Here is a 23058-nt window from a genome sequence, read left to right on the forward strand (position 1 = left end):
TTTCCGTAATAATCAACGCTTCCTTGGTCTGCCGCTTTTGTACTTTCCGTATCTGGGTGTCAATTGCGTAGCTAAAATTGCCCAACGTTCCGGCTGCATGAAAATACCATACTCACGAAGTTCGCATGAAATGCGACCTGCGCAGTAACACATCATTCATGCTGTGTTACTCTCAATATCCTCGAAGCCTACTAAGAAGTTATAAATGGACATGAATGACAACCTCTTTTCAGTTTTGCTTCTTGAAAGAAAACCTATCACAAATTATATTGATGAATCTTGAGTTTATCTATATAAATTGGGTCTCGAAAATCGCTTTTAAAAAGAGGATGTCATTAATTCCAGATTTAACTAATTCCCATGGACTTTCCAATGGGGTATGATATTATAACATTAATAAAAATAATTCCAGGAGATATAATAAACGTTACAGTATTACTTGGTTACTATAAAAGTAACTGCCAAATTAATGTTTGGATTGTACACGCATACATATTTCATAATTCGTTAGAATAACAACAACATACACGGTACTCGGGAAAATATTTGAGTAGAGTAGACCGACACCCGAGACTACATCACGTTTCCATTGTGTGACACGACACGACACTTCTAGATACTTTTTAATTTGTTTATGAGTGCAAGCTGTGATTCTTATCTTATCCATGCTACCATTTTCCTAGATATCTTCCAAATCCTTTTTATTTCTACCGATATTATATTACATGGTTTTTTATTGGTTCATTGTATTAGATTGCTCTCGAGCATTTAACTCTTAAACCGACAATGACAAATGTTACCAGTACTTGTTACTTAACAAGTGCATGATAATTTGTCGTTACATATTTTATACATATGACTTAGATTACAATGAGTTAGCTCTTTCTTTTGTCTTCCATTCATGAACCGCAACACATAAATTCAATTCTCAATTTTTTATTTGCATCCTCAATGTAAGTAACAGATCTTTCTTATATATAATACAACATTAACGACCCTTACGGGCGCAGCAATTTGCTGGATCTTTTAAATGAAAAAAAAAAATTACAAGGCAAACTTCTCACAGACAAAATGAGCCTTAACAAATCCGCATCGGCTATTACAATGGAAACAAGCGCGTGATAATTTCGCCTCGTAGGTGGCTGAACTAATACGGGAGGAATCGGGACCGGTTTATATTGATACCGGGACCTCGATCCTCGGATTACACAAATTCGTCCGACGGCTTTTTGATGTGCGGCTGCGAATCGCTCATAATTCCGATTTATGTCGACCACTCGCATTTAATGATCACATATTTATTCATTTCACTCATTTCGTATTTGTTAGTTATATGACATCCTAAATTATAGACAAAAATAAAAGCACACATTTTTGGACTCTTCAAAACGGTCCATACTAAATGATGCTCTTGCGTGACGTCACGATTGAGTAAAAAGCTATGTTTGTTCGACAGTAACCTTAATTATTGCATTTAGGGTGACGACTTCTAAATATAAGTTGTTTCAAAATTTCAGTTTCTTACGATGCCGAGTTTGTTTTTATAATTTTTTAAATTGACTTTCCAACCAAGTTTCGTATCGTCCAGCGGCATTGTTACAGTGTAATATTGTGTATCTTTAAATCATTTAAATATTTAAAGATATAAATTTTACATATATTTTATTTTTTTAACCTTGTCATCTACCATATTTGGCTGTAATTTTCGCGCCTATGTCATTTATTCGCCAGGTCTGCTCCTCGCGTGGCCACTTCAGATTTAAGTCGACCCACGCTCCAGGGTGAGACTGAATAATGTATCTGTTTGTCTATTATGTTTTGTTAATGGCGCGTATTGTTGTTGACCAGAGGTTTCTTAATGTGCTCCAGAAACGACAACTTTTGGGGTTATTTACGACCTAAAGCTGTGAACAGGAGTTAGGCGACCATAGTCAAATAATATATATTATGGTCTGTAATAACGAACAAATAAACTAAATCCACCATTTTGACATCAATTTGTATATGTGTACTCATGTTTTTGGCAAATAAATGTTTTCTTTCTTTCTTTTTTTCAAATTTATTATTTTTATTTATTCTGTGATAAGAAATACATTAGATGTTATTTTATACATGTAGCAATATTTACGAATCACATCACAATCAGCCATAACAGTCCAAACTTTCGTATTTATATAATATCGTATAAAATGAGATAAGTGTTATTGATCTCTTATTAAGATGCAAAGCCATTTTTGGTTTATTTATCACGTCTACTATCTTAGATGTTACACTAAATAACTTGAAGTCACGGAGCCAAGTTTTAATAATTCAACTGGCCAAAGAGGTCCATATAACGTAGGTTTAAACACTCCTCGCCGCTGCCAGGGACGTATTGCAGGCTTATCACCCTAGGCCAGCTAAAAAAGGGGGCAGCTGGTGCTAAAGTACCAGACGCTTTTTGCTCCCGTACACTCTCTCTCTTTGCATGTTCCCGGTTGTGTTCATGGCTGTGACGCCGCGAAGCACGGAGTGAGCATAAAAGCAAACTTGAAATTTTTAAGATTCAGCTGTGGTTTTTTCTACTGGCAGCTTACCTTACGTCATGGGTCCTTCTCCTTAACGATACATTTTAAGATTTCATAAGGTATACGAGTAGCTCATCACATGAATGACATGTAACTCAATGAACCTCCTGATGACAAAGCTGTATCCATCCTATCCGCTATCATCATCAGGAATCCCGCTTCCCCTGACCCTGCGTACGAGCAATAAAGACTCCTTGCCTTAGTAATCCTCGTACGACATCCACGGCAGGATTTGGAGTGGTTCTATTCTAAGGTTCCGGCCACACGCAAGAGAATTGACATCATTGACCGCCCCTAATATCTGGCAGCCCTTTGTCCAGGCCCACTGAGGCCTGAGTAAATACGCCCCCGCCTGCCCTCATTAACAACTTGGATATTCCAGCCTGACCTCCTTCTGCCACTTGTGATGCTTAATTATCGCTGTGTATTTTATCCTTCAGTTATATTATTAGTTGACAGACCAGACTTATATATTATTATTAACTATTTCGCGAGTAGCTGGAGTAATGACGCATTCTTGAAAAGATTTTTTTTTCTATCTGTAAATAAACAGAAAAATATTCCCGTTACATATATAATGTGCACTAATCACACAGGCCGAGTTAGCCCCAAAGTAAATTATGTTATAGGATACAAACTGGTGAGTTTGTTTCCTATAACATAAGCTTTGACTATATTTTATTTCATTTATGGTTACCCGCCTTGAGACCCTATATTATATATATATATATATATATATATATATATATATATATATATATATATCGTATTTTATCGTACATTTGAATATTGAAAGTTATTATTTCAATGTATATTAGACAATGAATGTTGCCGGGGCTTCGCTCCCGTGGGAATTTTGAGACAAAATATAGTCTATAGCAGTCTTGGATGAAGTATCATTCTAATGGTGAAAAAAATTTTGGAATCGGCTCGGTAGTTTGGGAGGTTACCCGCCTCAGACATAAAAACTCATAAACGCTTACCTATTATAAACTAAATAGAACTTACCATCTATTAGACTTTGTTTTTTATAATGATAATAATGAAGAAAGAACGATGTATATTATTTAGATCAAATGATTATATATATTATATATACCATTATTTCGATAATTTTAGTTAGAATTGTCTAACAGGCGAATTACTCATACACGTTCACTGTTAAATATAAATTTAAATATCATCTAAAATGCAACTGCAGTACGTCACTCTGAAGTGCCACCTAGGGCAGCCCTACCCGTATCGAGCGACATTTTAGACCGAAGTTGGCAACTCATTTTAATTGCTGCACCTTAATTGATAGATGCACGTTATTGGGACCGACTGCGATGAATATGTAGTGTAATTGCTCTTAGACTCCTGTAATTTGACTGCTGAATTGTATAACCGTTTCAAACGTTAATGCATGTCTATGTAATGCGTGGTGTCACTAATTTTCAAAAGTAGCTGTGACATACGGACGGATGGACAGACAGACATGACGAATCTATAAGAGTTGCGTGTTTGCCATTTGGCTACGGAACCCTAAAAATGATAAACTTCCTAGCTGTAGCTAATATATTAGGACAAATCACACAGATTGAGCTAGCCCCAAAGTAAGTTCTTGACTTGTGTTATGGGATACTACTAACTCAACGATATTATATTTTATGACAAATATATATATAGATAAACATCCAAGACCCGCTAATCAGGAAAAGATCTTTTTCCATCATGGCCTGACCGGGGATCAAACCTGGGACCTCTCGGTTCAGAGGCAAGCACTTTACCACTGCGCCACCGAGGTCATCATAGCTATCTCTTGGTTTATTACATTTCGATAAATTTATGCCTATGTCGGAAAGGCTATTCAAAAGGGTGTCCGACCAGCATTTGGCCACGTTGATCGCTCTGTCGTTGGCCTTGTTCAAGTCCTTCATTGTGCAGGACGTGTGGCAGGTAATTTGTATGTAAACGTCGATTATAGTTTAACAGGTTTTGGCAGCGGCTTCGCCCGCGTGAATTTTCCTATGTCCTTCTCCATACTTCAACTACATGTTGCAAATTACATGGTGCAAAATTTCAAGAAGATTGGTTGCAGCATAAAGTGGTAATAAACAAACTTACTTTAGCATTTATACTATTAGTTAGGATTAGGATATCTCAGTAGATAGCTCTCATCTCAAAAGTATTCAAAGATAAACCTAAACTTATATGAACTGTCTTTGTAGCTTACACAATTTAAACTCCCATAATAATTTCAATAATAAATTCAGAATCCGTACATAATCTACTTAAATTAAGCTCAACAAAAGTCAATGAATCCTGCCCGCCATATTGATACAGTTAAGTAAATAAATGATCGAATTAATTGTATAACCAACCCAGTCCATCTGTTAAGTCCAGAGCGTTCGAGGAACCAACTTGAGTTCTAAGTCAACTTTGTTACGCGTTTGGTGCAAGCGATTGGGAATAGCGTGTATATTTTCAAGTATCCAGAAATCTTGAATCATGTTATACAATTATTGTTTTAGGTGACTTCACTAGAAGCTCCTGAGGTATCAGACAAAGGGGGTCTTGCTGCTGCATACCTGTTACCATTACCATAAAATCCTGACCAAATCATCCTTATAATGTAAAGAGTTTGTAGCATTTAAAATCTAATGGGTGAAACGGTCCCATTCTGGGACCATTGATAACAATAGGACAACGGGGCATTTTTGATCGCACTGTCATTTCATTTTAAACTCAAATATTGGGTTTACTATTAATATTAATTAAATGAATATAATAAAATACTCAATATCGAAGAAGTGGTTTGACATTGTCTTCTCCATTTCACACACTAGATGATAAATTTACCAACTATAAGGTGCTTCACGATGTTTTCCTGAACCTTTTGTGGCGTGTGATTCAGCTCTAGAATAAAACCACTCTATATTCTTCCGTGGATCTAATGAGGGACGACTAAAGGACACATAGCCTTGTCAGCTATCAGACAACAATAGCATACCCGTAAGTAAGGTTGACGTCAGGTTATAAAATCACAGCCAAATCTTCAAACTTGTAAGTTTTCAATATCAATCATATATATTAATTAAAAGCCAGAAAAGTCTAATTTCTAAAAAAATTGTTTGTTGAATTTTGAAGCAGACAAGGATGAGAGAGTTTTCCTTCACTGTAACCTTCCATAGCACATTACAGAAAGGACATATCATAAATGATCAAGTAATCTTTGAATTCCCTCATATCTTACCCCACACACGTCACACCGGAATTTGAACTCCACGGATCGATTTCATCCGCCGCGAGCAACTCCTACCCGGCCCTTAGTACTTTTTCATCTCCCGAGGATTAACCAAACTTCGGGCCCAAGCTCGCCGCAGCCACTCTGCCACCATTACTTATTCTTTTGTTTATACATTTTAAAACATCTGTTCTAGTTTTTATTGTGCTACTTTGGTTGGCATTTTCTTCTGATGTAAATATAAGAGTGATTTAGGTGGTTTCACTTTTTATTTTACTTGTGAAAATAAGTTATGGAATAAGCATTCCTTTTGCTCCACTAAGGGAAAAAATCATTGTTATCTCCACCGACTGTAATATTATTCAGAATATTTAATTACTGTTTTTGATTCTATTAATAGTGTCATAGTGTAGTTGTATGAAGAACCCTTAAAATAGAACCACTCTATATCCTCCCGTGGATGTTATACGACACGACAGGAATAAAAACCTTGGTAGATGAAGGAAACAACTGTATTCCCAACGAGGACCCATCGGTCAGGCATTGATCACGAAATCACCGCTGAATATTCATAAATAGCTTTACTTTTAAAATCTAGCCCGGGCTTTGACGGGTCATACGTGAGAATGTAAATGGCAAGACGATCAGAACACTGAATATAATTCTATTCAGTCGTTCATCGTCTCAATATCTTAATATTATTAATAATAATTAATAAGGATTAGTTTACGTTACCCAGACTTTTTGGAGGTATATATCCATTAGTATGAGAGGAATATCTCATATTCATAGGTCATATTCGTCTCTTACTAGAGGATATAAATACCTCAAAAAAGAAGAGAAGACAATATTACTCAATAATCCAAACAACCGACAATTCCGCTTCCCGTTGCTCCTGACGTCGCATGTCGGAATTCAGATTGTCCGATTTTCCGATAATCCCGGTCAGTCTACAGATTTAGTTATGGAGATCTGAGTCCTGGTGCTATCGCCACTGATCGCTCACGACAATTGACGAGCCACTGGCTGGCCACGTGAGGAATTGAGTAACTGCAACATAATATTTGATTATGTTTAAAAATTCATGTCTTCCTCTACTTAACGTGCCAATTTGGCGAATCATATTCGTGAAGACTTATAACGCCACCGATATAGATTATCTGCAACGTTGTACATCTGTATTCATTCAGCGTGCAAGTGGTAGGACACGCAGAGCAAGACAGCATATGTGCCATGTTATGGAAATAGGATGATGGATGGAACGACGACATTTAAAAAATTTAGGACAGCATCAAGACTTTTATTCCCCATAGACCTGCCAAATATTTGGTTGAGCAAAAGTGAACAGAAGAAGAAAGACGATGTTTCAAAAATTTAAAGGTTTGACTCGTTCATTGTTCATGATATCATTTGAAAAAGATACATATTCTTTGAATTAACAATAACTACGTATTTTAATATCGTTCGTCGTATAATCGTTCTTGTGTTTAGATAATGTGTTTATTACGTTATTGTTTATCTCATTCAAATGATCTTTCTCTTCGTAAGATAATACGGCACCTTAGTTATTACGAAAGATGTTTATATTCTTCTAAGGTAGTGTTCATATGTTATCAATGTTAATTGCCAAATTTTTTGAAAACATTATAACCATATTTTTTTCAACATTGTAATGTTTCATAAAATATGATATACAAGTGCAGTAAATTTAGTTGCGTCGCTTCTTCTTCGCATGCGCTTTGGAAGTCTGCAAAAGATTTAGTTAAAGCATTTTTTTTATATCAACAAGTGATCATCCTTAGTTGTAATAAAGAAATATGAATTTGCCATATACCAAGTTTTAGTCCTAGCAAAGATTACAATGCACATTCTCGTATGAATGCAGATGTAGCATCGATGACGTCAAAAGGATTGTTACAGAGAGGTTAGTCTAGTCAGGATATTGACACATCGGATCTGTAAGATATTCCCTTATTTTGGTAACAATGCATTATTCTGTGTGCTGGATAAAATACCTATAAAGGGGTTTGTCAGCATATCAGAAAGACTAAGTGTAACTGAATTTAAATGAAGTCATTAGTTAACAATAAAGTGACTTTGTAAAGTGAATTGATTAAAGATAATGTACCATATCCCTGGTCGCATCACGATCATTAAATTTCATCAATGTTCGTTCAAATTTTGACTGCAATTAAAATCTTTATTAATTATTATAAAAAATATTATTAAGAAAAACATAGCTTCCACAAAATTGGTAATTAGCTTCTGTTAAAGTGACACAAACACATTTTTTTCCTATACTTCTAGACGTATCGGCTGCAAAAACCTTTAGGGGAACCTTAAATACACTGTAATGTTTAAATAATAAAAATGAAAAGCAAAGAGACAACTTACATTGTTTTAAAAGTAGCATAAAACCATGATTAAGTAAATTACTAAGTCGGTCGTATTCAATTTTCATTGACCCTCGCCTAAGCAAAGAAAATTCCTTCATGAAATACAGCCCTGATATTGCTTGCATTAATAATAATTAGACGGCTGAGAATGGTTATAGAAAATTTAATAAATATAAATTATGAAAATTTAACTTTTCGCTGCAAAAGGCTGGCATAATGTTACTGGTTCTTGGCTTCCAATATTTACTTTTATATTATTAGCTGTCTGTATACACTGTATCCATGTGGGACGATGTAAACGCGAGTTTGTTAGTTTGCCTGTAGATATAGAGGTAATGCTTCATACATTGGCGAATTAAAATTAAACTTAGGTTTCCAATATTGCATGTTTTTATAGAAAAAATGTCTTAGGTTTATAGAAAAAATGATGCGGTAATGAGAACTCTCTCAACTCAACATTTTCCCGGTTTCTTCCTTGGTCGTTGAGCGTCTAAGCCCAGGGTCCACTTTCCTACATTTCGTCTCCACTTGGCAAGAGAATAATCATCATTCCTATGACAATAAGAGCTGTGTGACTTGTATATTTCAACAGGATTCCAAATATTTCTAAATGAAAACTGAGATTAAATATTCCTTAATTAAATAGAATACTGCACACAATTTTCCGTGATCATACTTGGTCGCAGGCACATCTGTTTTCGTAAAAGAAAATTATGAAAACTAAAAAAGAGAGTTTGCTATACGAAACGTAATATCGTAAGATATATATATATTTTGTATTGTGTCTCTAATGCTCTTTCAGAATACTTCCATATTTACTTTTATGTGTTCATAATGACAATAGGGAGGCCATTCCATCACGCCTCAACCATTAGGGCTGCTTACCGACAATAATTGTTTAAATTACACCCCAAATTTATTGTTACTGCTGTGAACACGCCTTTTGCGTACCTACGACTGTCTATTTTCAACTTGATTATCGTTTATTTTTGAGGAGCGCACTCATTATACTTATATCATAGGGAAAATGATTCGATATCGACTGAAACTGATCATCACCCATACAAAATTTTAGCTCCATTTACTTTTTAGTCACTTAGAGTTCTTTGATATTTTATAGCTTCATCGAGTAGAACCCTCGCATAGTATAGGTAGTAAAATTTTATGCTTGTGTCATTTTAAAAGAAGCTAACTACCTATTCTGTGGACGCGATGTTTTTCGATGTGATAATAATTATATTTCAGATTTTGACTGAAGTTATAAAATTTTAAAAAAATGTATTCCAATAAATTCAAAATCAACGAATATTGATGAAATTGGATGATCGAGTACGGCCCATGGACATGGCACTTTTTCGTCTGAAATTTCTACAATAACAGAAGCTTCTGAGCCATGACGAGAATATAATTCTTAAGTAGATTTTTTATACTATAGTGGGCAAACAAGCAGGTTGCATTATTGTGAGCAAACACCACAGCTCCTGGTCACCAGCGACCCAATACGGGTCACCGATGCGTGGAGAAAGCGATAGGCTATCTTCTTGAAAGCCCCAATTTCGAAACTATTAGGAAACGCCGCTGAAGGAAATTTACGACAACCGTTTCTTAGTTTAAATATCAGTATTGTATCAACGCAATGAATAACTAAGCAACGTAGGATTTACCGCGATTATATTCCCAATTTTAAAACCGTATTTTCATGTCAGTGAGTTTATTGCCAGTGAAGTACCTCCAAAAGGCTAACTAGTGGCCTGGAGGACGCTTGAATCAGATTCCACATTAATTAGCTGTTAGTTATACCAACAGATATAGCAAACAAATGACTATAGGTGGACTTATACGTATATGTATAAATAAATTAAGCATAGATGCATGACATGTGGAGATAATAACGACAGTACATTAGTTATATTTCACCCTGGGTTTCAGGGCGTCACATCTAAAGATGAGACCAGAAACACGAAAGGCTTAGAGAGACTAGCTACACTCACTCAATCACAAGAAAACTGTTCACTTAGTCAAATTATGTGTTAGTTGATTCTGGAGTTTTTGTGAATTTTGATTTAATTTTTGACTGATTAAAAAGTATCCCGATATTTATTCTTTTGGGAAAATCTTTTTTTTTTTACATTATAAATTAAGAACATAACTTTTAGAATATATTCATGTACTTAATAAATATATTTTGAAAGTTTAAGTATAAATATATTTTGTGTCATTTTAAAAGAAGCTAACTACCTATTCTGTGGACGCGATGTTTTTCGATGTGATAATAATTATATTTCAGATTTTGACTGAAGTTATAAAATTTTAAAAAAATGTATTCCAATAAATTCAAAATCAACGAATATTGATGAAATTGGATGATCGAGTACGGCCCATGGACATGGCACTTTTTCGTCTGAAATTTCTACAATAACAGAAGCTTCTGAGCCATGACGAGAATATAATTCTTAAGTAGATTTTTTATACTATAGTGGGCAAACAAGCAGGTTGCATTATTGTGAGCAAACACCACAGCTCCTGGTCACCAGCGACCCAATACGGGTCACCGATGCGTGGAGAAAGCGATAGGCTATCTTCTTGAAAGCCCCAATTTCGAAACTATTAGGGCATAAACTGCGTTAAGCGTGCCTCTCGCGTGTCCATACAAAAACGACCCGCGCGTGCCCATGCGCGTGCACACGCTCGTGAGCCCGTCGCGTGATACTTCCGTGCAATGGGGCACGCATGCACGCGACGTGATCACGCATCACGTTGGACGGGTCCACGCGCGAAGCCCGCTAGCGGGTGCACGCGCGTGCTTGTTCAGTTGACAGCGCTATCTCGAACCGACCGCACGCGCGTGCCCGGCCCATAACAAAAAATGAAAAATTTTGATACAGAAAGGGTAATTGTTGAAGTTCAGTGTCGTCCTGCCATATGGGACCAATCAAGCGAAATATTTAAAGACCGGGACGCTAAATCAAAAGCATGGCTAGACATTTGTAAAGTACTGTTTGAAAATTTTGATGACTGGAGTGAAGCAGAAAAAAACATACAAGGTAAGTACCTACACTCTTTTTTATTTTATAATAACGTAGGTTAGGTAAACTATTCTTTGCGCCTAATTTTTATTTTTAATAATCTATGCAATTAGTTATATATAATTAGTTATTTCAATTGTATTTGTGTCAATTAAATGTTTTCAACAATTAATCCAACTATAAAATTAAAACTCGGAATATTTGCAATAATTTACCTATGTAAATATAAAATCATGCTTATATTCAAAACTAGTGCAGAGATACTGCGTATTTCTGAACATTGTGAAATTCGTGTGAACAATGTCCCATAATATTGGTATGGTTTTATATAATTATTGCTCGATAAATTCCAAAGTTCTTTCTTTCGGCCACGCGGTCGCCGCCATTTTGCGCGTCACGAGACAACCAGTATGTTCACGACTGCGAGCTTCACACTACTTCACACTATCGGTGTATTTAGGGTTCAAAATCATTTTAGGGCAGAAACAGTGGATCGGTAGGTAAATAAATAAAACAATTATCAACTAAAATATTTATTATATTGGTTTTAGAATTGGGCTAGTAACTTTGTAAAATAAGCGTGCGTTTTGTAGTTTTGTAGGTTTTTCTTTGACATCTCTCAACTTTAGTTTACAACAATCTAAGTTATTTGGTTACATCCTATGATTTTATATAACTAGATTAGTTATACGCCCGCTTTCAAAGGCAAGAGCAATGGAAGGTAATTGCCTACCATGCAGTTAGTCACGCTCCAATCGGTGTCGCGTCTACATGTGTTTGAGTACCAATAATATTTTAGTAAAAAAGATGCCTACTTGTGTTTTTAGACACTGTACAAACTACACATCACTGGATGTGTAATGAAAGAAAAAAAGTTTCATTTTATGCGTAATTACATAACATTTTACCTATTTAATGTAAGAATACTGAATTTCTTATAATTTTCGACTGTCATGGCGGCGCAACTGGTTACATCCGATGAATTTAACAAATAAAATCATTAGGTATATTATTAAAATATGCCTGCTATGTTAATAAAAAATGTGTGGTAAAAAACCGTGAAAATTCAATTATTGAATGTACATAAATTATAAAAAAGCCTTCAATAAATACTGCGATCTTGCCATGACAGCTGTCCGTCTGCAACGAAATAATCTGCGAAGTTATCGCGTAATGTATACGAATCTCTGTGGGTATTTCCAATTAACCCCCGAACTGAACGTATATGGTCTGGTATAATGACAATATCATGAAAGTCATTAATTTGACTTCTTGATCTTATAAAATTATGCAAAATACAAATTGTTTTAAGAAAACAAATTGCTTTGTCTTTTCCAACGTTCAATGGACGATGGAGTATGCGAAATTTATTAGCCATGATACCAAATGTACACTCAATATAACGTCGCGCTCTCGTTAACCTATAATTGAATATATTTTTTTTGTAGTTTAAATCGAGAGCTCGAGCATATGGCCGCATGACATGGCTAGATAACCCAAATGCTTCATCTCCTACAATAATATAGGGCAAAGCTGCGGTTGCAGCAATGTTGGTTGGTTTATCATTGTGTATTACGGGCAATGCTTTGGCAGGAGGAATATCTATTAAGTCATTGTTGATTTGTTCGTACAATCGGCTTTGTGTGAAAATTGCGGAGTCAGATTCTTTACCCTGCACTCCCACGTTTATATAGGTAAACTCATAGTTGGCGTTACACATTGCAAGCAGTACAATAGAATAATAATGCTTATAGTTGTAATAGAGGGAACCACTATGTGGAGGTCTTATAATGCGTATATGTTTTCCGTCTATTGCACCTATGCAGTTAGGAAACTGGGCTTGCGTTAAAAAACCTTTTTCAGTCTCTACCCATAGCGCACGGGAAAATTTTGGTATACATTCTTCCTTTAACCTTTCAATTATAATTTGACAAACTTCTGTTACTATTTTTCTGACCGTGGTTAGTCCTGTCTGATACGCCAGATGAATATCAACGAAGGTATGTCCACTAACTAAATATCTGTAATAAAATAAAATACCTGTGTTATTGTTTCAGTGAAAAAGCTGCAGCAAAGATGGAAAACTGCAAGAGACACTTATATAAGAGTGAGGTCTACTAAAAAAAAACTTAAATCAGGCTCCGGTTCCAGGGCAAATAAAACATACATTTACTATAACATGCTGTCATTTTTAGATTCAAACTCGAATACTCAAGGAGAAGAATCGGCAGACAATTTTAATCAGTCAGTAGAGCAAAACGCGTCACCGAGAACTTCACAAAATAATACGATTATTGAAGAAGATTTGATTAATGTACCTAGCACCAGCTCCAGCGTTACCAAAGAAACACGATCTTCCAAGAAACGTAAGTGCGAATCGCCAACTGATTTCGAATTAGAGTTGTTAAATTGCGTGAAGAATAACACTGCAGATAATATGGACGAAGACTTGAATTTTTTTAAGTCATTATTACCAACTGTAAAAAAATTGAGTTGCTTTAAAAAATTATTATTTCGTACGAAAGTATTAGAAGCTTTAATTGATATTGAAAAAGAAATGATTATTACCATTGATGACCTTTCATTAACGCAAAATACGGTAACGAATGATTTAGAATCCTTAAATGTAAGATCAGATACGAACAATGAATAAATAGGTAACAAGAAAGACTTTGAAGATTTGATTAAGACTGTTTAATTATTAAGAACAAAAGAAAGAGAAGAACATGAAGAACTATTTAAGTTAGTAAAAAGCGCAATTTTATATTTATATTTTTCTGGTCTCATGTGCAATTATTATGATATACAAGGGCATTCGCCAAAAGTTTACAAGCCTTGAGGTGTCATGTTCATAAGGAAAGAAACGGGGTCGATTCGGACACTTTTATCTTAAACCCTATTTTGGGGTCAAATAAAAAAGTGTATCAATAGACCCCTTTTTTACTTAATGGACCTTTTTTTTGAACCTACTCATAACATTGCTCCTTCATATGTCCTCTTCTTAAATTTAATCTTTTATGTAGTAAACTGTGATTATGATTGTGATGATAAATAAGAATTTAAAATAATATTAGTACCCGATCTAGTAATAGAAGGGAATAATTAATAAGGGAAATATTCATATGTAAAAACTTGCAATCAATATGCGTCATTATAATTAATACTTTGTAAGGTAGGTATATTATTATAATTAAGACATTTAGACTTATTGTACTGTTTTAACTGTTATTGTGTTTTTTTATTTTAAACTTGAACCTGTGATTTTATTAGTGTATTTCAAATGAATAATCAATGACTAATTGTAACGTAGCGTTTATGCAAGACACTGTGATGACTGTTGTGATTAAGTATATAAAAAAATAAGTGAATAAGTAGGTATAGATAAAAAAAACGAAAAAGATAAAACTGTGTAATTTAGAAATAACAAAATATAATTAATAAATATAAGAAACTGTGATTAATATGATGATTAATAAGTGTGCGGTTATGTGTTTCGGTCCTAAGAACAGAGTGAACCACATCAAGAAAAACATTTTAAGCCATATTCAGGTGTCACTGCCGAAACAATAAGAACTTCTTCTTTCTTGCTTGATGTGGCTAAACAGTAATGTGACTTACATAAATTGGCAAAAAATACGAGTGTTCTAAACTTTTGTTAAATAATGACTGTTTTTTTACATGAATAAAGATGATTATTAATATCGAAATGTCTTTACTTACCGCAATGTCATTGCAAATCGTTCCATTGGTGATACGATTCCTTCCGTGCACTTTCATAACTAAGTTTTGTTAACTGGTTAAGAAAAACCCTTTTTTATTATTGTTTTCACAACTGGTTTTTAAACAAGAATACGAAGTGTTCATTCATAACTGACAATCACAAATAGTTAAGAAACGAATAATTATGATTATGTTTTTATAACTAGCTACAGTCAGCAATAACATTTTTCCTTTAACCTTAAATCAAAATAAAAACAACAGAGTTAGAGTTTTTATCGAGAGTATTGCATGCGGAAAACGGATGAGGTTCTTATCTTAATAAATTATCTATTATTGATATGTAAACTGCAATGGCATGACATTGACATTGTCATTTTAGTATTATTTAGTTTTCTATTGCAATTGAGTGCAATTTATATAAAATATATAGCAACCGAAAACTTAAGTGATAAACTATGTCGCTTTCTAAGCCCACCATGGAGTTCATAACGACAAAAAGGGATCGCGAGAAACTACTATACGACGGCCGTCAGTACCATAAAATTAAAACTTATGTGAACGAAAATGTTTTTTGGAAATGCTACAATAAAACCGGTTGTAAAGGTAATGTGACATTAAGCAATGAAAACCATATAGTTAAAGAGGGCGTGCACGATATTGATTGTTTACCTAATAGTGCAAAATATCTAGTTTTGAAGAAAATGAAAGATTTGAAAACTAAAATAGTAGCTAATGTCGATCCAATACAAAAACAGTTTGAAGAAGTAGTATGCGAACTGGAAGACGATGGCGTGCACTTAGTTGCTGACTTACCAAAATTTGACAATATTAAAAGTGGTCTATACAAAGCAAGAAATAAGGCATTAGGAGTTTCTAAGCTCCATTTTGAATCACCAACTAAAGTAGAAATACCAAAAAAATATAAAAACTTCCTCCTGGCTGACTATAACGACAATGACACAAACAACAGGATTTTAATATTTTCTTCTTCTGATATAAAAACGTATTTGGACAATTTCGAACATTTCTTTCTGGATGGAACTTTTAAGTCTTGCCCTGAACCTTTCACACAAATATATACCATTCATGGACTACATAAAATAACAAAAAAATGGTACCTTTATTCTTTGGTTTCATTCATAATAAAACTGAAAATACCTACAAACTTATATTTGAAATGATAAAGTCACAAATTCCAGAATGGAACCCCGTAAAATTGACACTGGATTACGAAATCTCAGCAATGAAAGCGATACGTAAAATTTTTCCGAATGCAGTAATGAAAGGATGTTATTATCATTTTTGTGCCAGTCTTTTTAAAAAGGCGAAACGATTAGGGATTAAATCTACAGTACAAAGACGACATATTGCGAGATGTGCTGGCTTAGCCCGATTGCCATTGAGATATGTAATGGCAGGTTACAAGTATACAATGACCAAATCCCCGAAAACTGAAGCAGTGATAAAGTTCAACAATTACCTAAACCGTTACTGGTTCAGCGATGTAAATTTTATCAAGACTTGGTGCTGCTACGGCGAGGAAATTCGGACCACCAACAATCTAGAAGGCTGGCACGCAAGACTTAATAGAATGGTTGGACGCCAAAAAGCGTCGCTAGCAACAATTCTGAATGTTCTTCTTAAAGAAACAAAAATTTCAATGTCGTTCAAAACAAACAAAAACACATCGAACAAAAATTACCAAGAGATTGACCAAGAAATTGCGGATACTATACATCTTTTAACAAATAAGTCTATCACTGTTGGACATTGTTTAGAAATAATTGCCCCATTTAAATATTAAGTAATAGTTAATTTCACCTAAATTACATTCTGTGTTTGATTTAAGGTTAAAGGAAAAATGTTATTGCTGACTGTAGCTAGTTATAAAAACATAATCATAATTATTCGTTTCTTAACTATTTGTGATTGTCAGTTATGAATGAACACTTCGTATTCTTGTTTAAAAACCAGTTGTGAAAACAATAATAAAAAAGGGTTTTTCTTAACCAGTTAACAAAACTTAGTTATGAAAGTGCACGGAAGGATACGATTGACGTAGATTTCAATCGTAGATTGTTAGTCTTCAAATAGGGCTCCAGTTTTGAATATAATTCATCATAGACTTGTAATGAAACTTTAAAATATTTGAAAAAAAACCTTTCATTTTTTCTTAATATACCAAACTTCACCACGAATTCCCCGCACAGTAACCTAGATTCAACGAACGGGCTTACTGGCTGGCGTCTTTTTTTGGCAATTCGTCGTCGCCGTCGTCTTGATAAATAATACAACATTAATTTATCCATTATTACTTATTCGACTGTACACCTCCAACGTCAAAATTGTACTGAGAAAACTGCGTACGCGGATGCACGCGCCGATGCCCGCGCATAAGCACGCGAACGTGCTCACGTGCGTGCACCAGAAGCGTGGCCCGCGACGTGCTCACGTGCGTGCACACGCTTAACGCAGTTTATCCCCTTAGGAAACGCCGCTGAAGGAAATTTACGACAACCGTTTCTTAGTTTAAATATCAGTATTGTATCAACGCAATGAATAACTAAGCAACGTAGGATTTACCGCGATTATATTCCCAATTTTAAAACCGTATTTTCATGTCAGTGAGTTTATTGCCAGTGAAGTACCTCCAAAAGGCTAACTAGTGGCCTGGAGGACGCTTGAATCAGATTCCACATTAATTAGCTGTTAGTTATACCAACAGATATAGCAAACAAATGACTATAGGTGGACTTATACGTATATGTATAAATAAATTAAGCATAGATGCATGACATGTGGAGATAATAACGACAGTACATTAGTTATATTTCACCCTGGGTTTCAGGGCGTCACATCTAAAGATGAGACCAGAAACACGAAAGGCTTAGAGAGACTAGCTACACTCACTCAATCACAAGAAAACTGTTCACTTAGTCAAATTATGTGTTAGTTGATTCTGGAGTTTTTGTGAATTTTGATTTAATTTTTGACTGATTAAAAAGTATCCCGATATTTATTCTTTTGGGAAAATCTTTTTTTTTTTTACATTATAAATTAAGAACATAACTTTTAGAATATATTCATGTACTTAATAAATATATTTTGAAAGTTATATTCTTAAAATTATCTGATTTGTTATAAAGACCCTGGTATTATAAAATCATCTAAAACATTGATGTAATTTTCAACACCCTTACTCAATAGCTGAAAGCAACCCAAACGGTACGTTACTGTACATACTTCACTTATGAAACACATGCCAGTAAGTTTACCTTTCAAGACACAAGGCCTGTAATTTCTCATCACAACAGGCACACGGACAATTATGAACTATTGCTGTGTTTCCAGGTCATCTGTCATCTGTAATAGAATGACCTAGTTTTGCTCGGCATACCTGCTTGCCAACCCTATTACACTGCGATGATGAATTGATTATCTATAGTATTTTGTTTATGGTTTTGTTTGTAATGTCGTGAAGGATGACACGCGCACCAATGGTCTTGATAACTAAGGATGTCAACGACCGTGCGAAGAGGAGACGGAAAAGTAGCAAAGCGAACCTTGAGTCCCGACGCTCAACGGCTGAGAGGGTTTGTTTTAACATTTTTCGCTTTATCTATTTAACAAATCTTGAAGTTTCGCTAAGACGTTTTCGAATGTAGAGGACATAAGACCGTATTATCCGCGAATAGTACTGGAAAATACAGACGGGAAATCTCGTAGAAAATTTTTATATTTATGTAATTATGTTGCCCCCATGTCACTCTACAGCTCTCCAACTAAATCCACACGCAAAATCACCTCAATCAAATACTTAGTTTTAACCATGTACTAAATCACTGTCACATTTTATAGTATGGATATGGATTGTTTTCGAAATAATTTCAAGTTTCAAGAATTGTGGATAACAAAATCCATCCTAAAATCAAAATAGTTGTTGATTGCTCAAACAGGAAACCTGACTTTTCCGTCTTTCTAAGAACTAAAATCTAATTTCTAAATACTTAGAGAAATTAGGTCCGAGAAGTCGTGTTGTCACAACAAGAATCACTTTCTGAGAAAGATTCTGTGTTTCTACCAACTTACTGAATTGCCCGCAAAAATTTCCGCCATCTTTAAAAAGGTCAAACCTTTTTAAGGCAGTTTAAGTAGAAAGGGGTTAAACTAACAGCGCAGTTGTTGAAAGCCTGCAATTAGCACTCGCTCGTTAGCTCTGAGAGGTTCTGTCTTGACTCCTGCGCGTTCACGGTAAATATTTACTTAACCTTCTTAACCTTTCTCGTTTACTTTTTAACTTTATTAATAATACTTTTAATATATAGTCAACTGCATTTTGAGGTAACATAACTGGACCACTTGCGGCGGTAATAGAAATGAATTTTGCAATTTATTTGCGTTTGTTGCTTTTCTATTGACTGCTTGGTGAAAAGTTTTCTATCAAGCAATTGATAAAAGGTTGAGAAAATTAAATTTATTTATTTTACCGATTGTGTATACAAAAATACAAGAAAGACACAGCCAAGCCTTATTCCAAATAAAATGTCCTAGTGCCACTTCTACAAAATTAATATCATTAAAAAACCGCGCTATAATAGATGTTTGGTTGGGATTTGAATATCCATTTAAATAAACGCATCCAGAATTATAACATCATTCATTTGCGGAACTACATACTAAAGAAGCATTCAGAGTTTATTTGTAAAATCAACTTTATAAACATTTCCCTTTGTACGGCCAAAATTAAAATGAGCTCAACAAATGGACTTGAATTTCAATTCAACATTCATATCTGATCTCAACCCTTATCAATCCGTCAATTTCGGTAGTTTCTATAGCTGCCCAGGGGTTAAATTGGAGGGTTGCGTTTGTATTATAACAAAACGATCCTAGATGTATCTTAGATCGAAATGATTTCGTCGTAATTGACACCTGAAGCTTAATGTAAATACTTATATGTATTTCATTATCAGATAAATAAGTTGCAGATACAATATATTAATTATAATATATTAAATATATTTTATTGATAGTCTTGTGTCAGAGATATCCACGAAAAATTACGCAGATGCTACAATTATAAAAGTGCTTATTTCGTTACCACACATAATTGAATAGCTAATCTTGTCTTGTTTTCCTTCTACTCACAGAATTTAAAATACCTATCCTAGTGAATATCCACTGGCCATAAAGATAAACCACAATACTAATTGCCAGACGAAACCCAATCAATAATTCGTAATTTAATAGTACCATATCACGTACACAAAATACATTTTGAAAGTTTTAAACGAACCACGTATCGAATTCTGGTATTCTTGTACTAAATTCTTGCTCTTTGTAAGGTTTACGGTCATTAGCTTGCAACTCAGTTGTTGCTCGTATGGACAAAGGAAATTTATTAATATTTTGAATTTATCTTCAATTATATATAACATCATCGTCTTCAAATATATGTATGTATAGATTCACAACCCAAATGCTGAGCACAGTAAAATAAAGACCGCTACGTGAGGCTCGTGTCCTATTATTTACTGAAGAATCTGCTTAACGCCACAGCTTACAATACGAGTATATCGTCTATCGAGTTACGTCTTCATAAATATGATTCACCGAGATCACAGGTTAAGAAATATAAGACACCTGTTTTGTCTCTGTTATATCCATAATAACATAACATAAGATAATCTAAAGGATTCATCTACAGGCCCAGTGCCTCAATACACGAAATAACAATTGGTTTATGAACGAATGTAATGGCCGAGACTTAATGTAATGGAAGAGAACTTAGGCCCAGAATACAACGAATTAACATAGAACCTCCTCCTGTTTTGGAAGTCGGTTGGAAAGAATAATAAATTCCTCATCTGATTCCAACATTATTCAGTATATTGTCGTAAAATAAAGTAATAAAAAGCTTTCGCATTTGAAGAGTACTGTGAAATTGATTTCGTATCTTCAAAAGCGCCTTTTGTCTGCCTCGTTTTATAGATATGCATTCCAATATATCAATAGGTACGTAATATTTGAATATTTTCTAGCAATCTTCATCCATTTTGTGTAAGAGCTAGGCCCGATTGCTCCCTCGTGTTCGGTTGGGACGACACAGCTCGTTGCTGCTCCATTGTTTTCTATAGGTATTGACCGCATCGATGTACGTCAAAATTACATTTAATTTCTTCGTTAATCCGTCGACGGACGTCAACGCAATGAAGGACGACAGAGCACGACGTAACAACGGGGCCCACGCGGCTTTTAATGTAAAAATTAATAAACGGAATCTTTCTTATGATGTAGTTTTATTTGTTCAAAGAATTAGTTTAAATAAAGATAGCACAGTTTTAGAAAATTATTAAAAGTAATATATTCTCGTACGTATTCACTAGTATTTGCCGGGATTTTGAAGGGTTCTGAATTTATTCGATCAATTCAGATAGCTAGTATAGAAAGTGACACATCATCGAAGTTATATATATTCGGAGCAAGGCATTGTGCCTCCACTGCCTTCAATCTGTTTCCCGCCATCAATCTTAAACAAACAATACCTGATAAAAGCCGTCATAGCAATCCGAGACACCAGCGGTGGTCCAAGTGATGAGAAATAGGCGTTTTGATTTCTATTCTAACTTTGAATTCTAAAACAAATAAGTTAGTGGTTTGCTTAAATGTCAAGCCTATTAAAACGCAATTGATTTCAAACTGTTTAGATGACCATTCACTTTCGCCAACTTCAAATTTATTCTTTTTCCATTTTTGATTATATTACTATCAACTAAAAGATCAACTCAACCAAATATATTATCTTTGTTCGGGTACTAGCTTTTGCCCACAGTTTCGCCCGCGTTTATAATAAATAATAATAAATCGTTATTGCAGACACATAGACCCCATTAAGGAAGAATTTCCAAGAATCATTTTTTTCCAAGAATCCTTTCTTTGCGTACGTCTCTTAATTATAATTTACCTTCCTGCCAAATTTAATCCTAATTGCCTTTTAATCATTTTCGAGATTTCGTTATGAGTGAGTGAGTATTCTTCGCTGCGATATATTCTTAATTTATAAATAACGAACATAATAAATGTTTTAAACTCGTCAGATTAGATTTTACAGATAAACCGAGCGTTGACATTAATCAACGCTCGGTTTATCTGTGACCTGTACGATTTTTTTGGGAAGAAAGTGGGAAAATACTGGAAGTAAACATATCTATGATACTTTAAAACAATCTTCAAAACATGTTTTCCGCCATCAGCTTATATCCGAAAAAAATATATATTTCCGTGAATAAGTAAAATTCGATTGACACGCAGAAACCGCTTCGTCTGTCATTTCGTATTTCACGAGTGTCATCGTTGGAAGGGGTTGTTGATGGGGGAAGTTCTTCGATATATGTTGTTATTATTGTACTATGAGGTAAACGTTCTAGTAATTGACACAATAGTTACAGAAAAACGAACTTACAATTCAAGAAATATTTACAAAGCACCCAGAGCAATATCCAACACGAAAACATATTCTGTAGAAAATTTCATTAAATGCCTATGCCAATGTATAATTTTACTGCAAAAATAAAATAAAAAAGTTACTGCAAAAAAAAGACTTACCTAAAAGTTTAGTTAATACAGACCGAAGTGTAATTTTCCCCGAGAAACATTTTTCGGTAGATAAGTATGTACTAAGAAATTCATAAAGCTGAACCGATGGCCCGATAGCTCCCCAAAGCTCGACCAAAAGACGGAAATGAAAGCCCCAGCTAACGACGACTTTTTATTTGGTAGCGATATGTAAGATATATCGTTAGGTATTTTATTCGCCTCGATACTTTATATAACTACGCATTATAATATCTACTAGCTTTTGCCCGCGCCTTCGCCCGCGTTTAATTCGGTCGTTCGCTCATAACTTATTAATATCAATATCTCGGGTGCTTAGAGCAATATATAGCTATGAAACTTATACAAGATTTTAAGTTAGACGCTAAACAACTGAGAAAAAATATATAGTTTTGCATTTCAATCATATTGAGTAAACATTAAATGAATGAATTGAGATGTTTCAGTTCTTACTGAAACATATGATGTTAAATTTAATCAATAGGTATAATAGATACGATTTCAATTTT

General features: G+C 34.5%; 2 protein-coding genes and 1 long non-coding RNA gene across 5 annotated transcripts in view; 2 read left to right on the forward strand and 1 right to left on the reverse strand.

Annotated features, from left to right (window-relative positions):
• LOC128670518 (uncharacterized) overlaps positions 1-23058 on the forward strand; it is a 98192-nt gene that overhangs the window by 26639 nt on the left and 48495 nt on the right. The window lies entirely within an intron of this gene.
• Positions 10801-14926, forward strand: LOC128670519 (uncharacterized). The gene is made up of 2 exons (XM_053746247.2): positions 10801-11233; positions 13273-14926. Exons 1-2 carry the CDS (start codon positions 11056-11058, stop codon positions 13866-13868), a joined length of 774 nt encoding a protein of 257 aa, XP_053602222.1. The 5' UTR covers positions 10801-11055; the 3' UTR covers positions 13869-14926.
• Positions 11733-14974, reverse strand: LOC128670521 (uncharacterized). The gene is made up of 2 exons (XR_010369918.1): positions 14936-14974; positions 11733-13692 (listed from the first exon to the last, which is right to left on the reverse strand). It is a non-coding gene; the product is annotated as an uncharacterized LOC128670521 (long non-coding RNA).

This window comes from Plodia interpunctella, chromosome 6, assembly GCF_027563975.2.
Source record: "Plodia interpunctella isolate USDA-ARS_2022_Savannah chromosome 6, ilPloInte3.2, whole genome shotgun sequence".
Lineage (NCBI taxonomy): Eukaryota > Metazoa > Arthropoda > Insecta > Lepidoptera > Pyralidae > Plodia > Plodia interpunctella.

Excerpts from the sequence above, each read along its gene's own strand:
- LOC128670519 (XM_053746247.2), top strand. The coding sequence starts at position 11,056 with ATGAAAAATTTTGATACAGAAAGGGTAATTGTTGAAGTTCAGTGTCGT. Across the intron at positions 11,234-13,272 it reads AGCAGAAAAAAACATACAAG|TGAAAAAGCTGCAGCAAAGA; the intron begins GTAAGTACCTAC and ends TTATTGTTTCAG.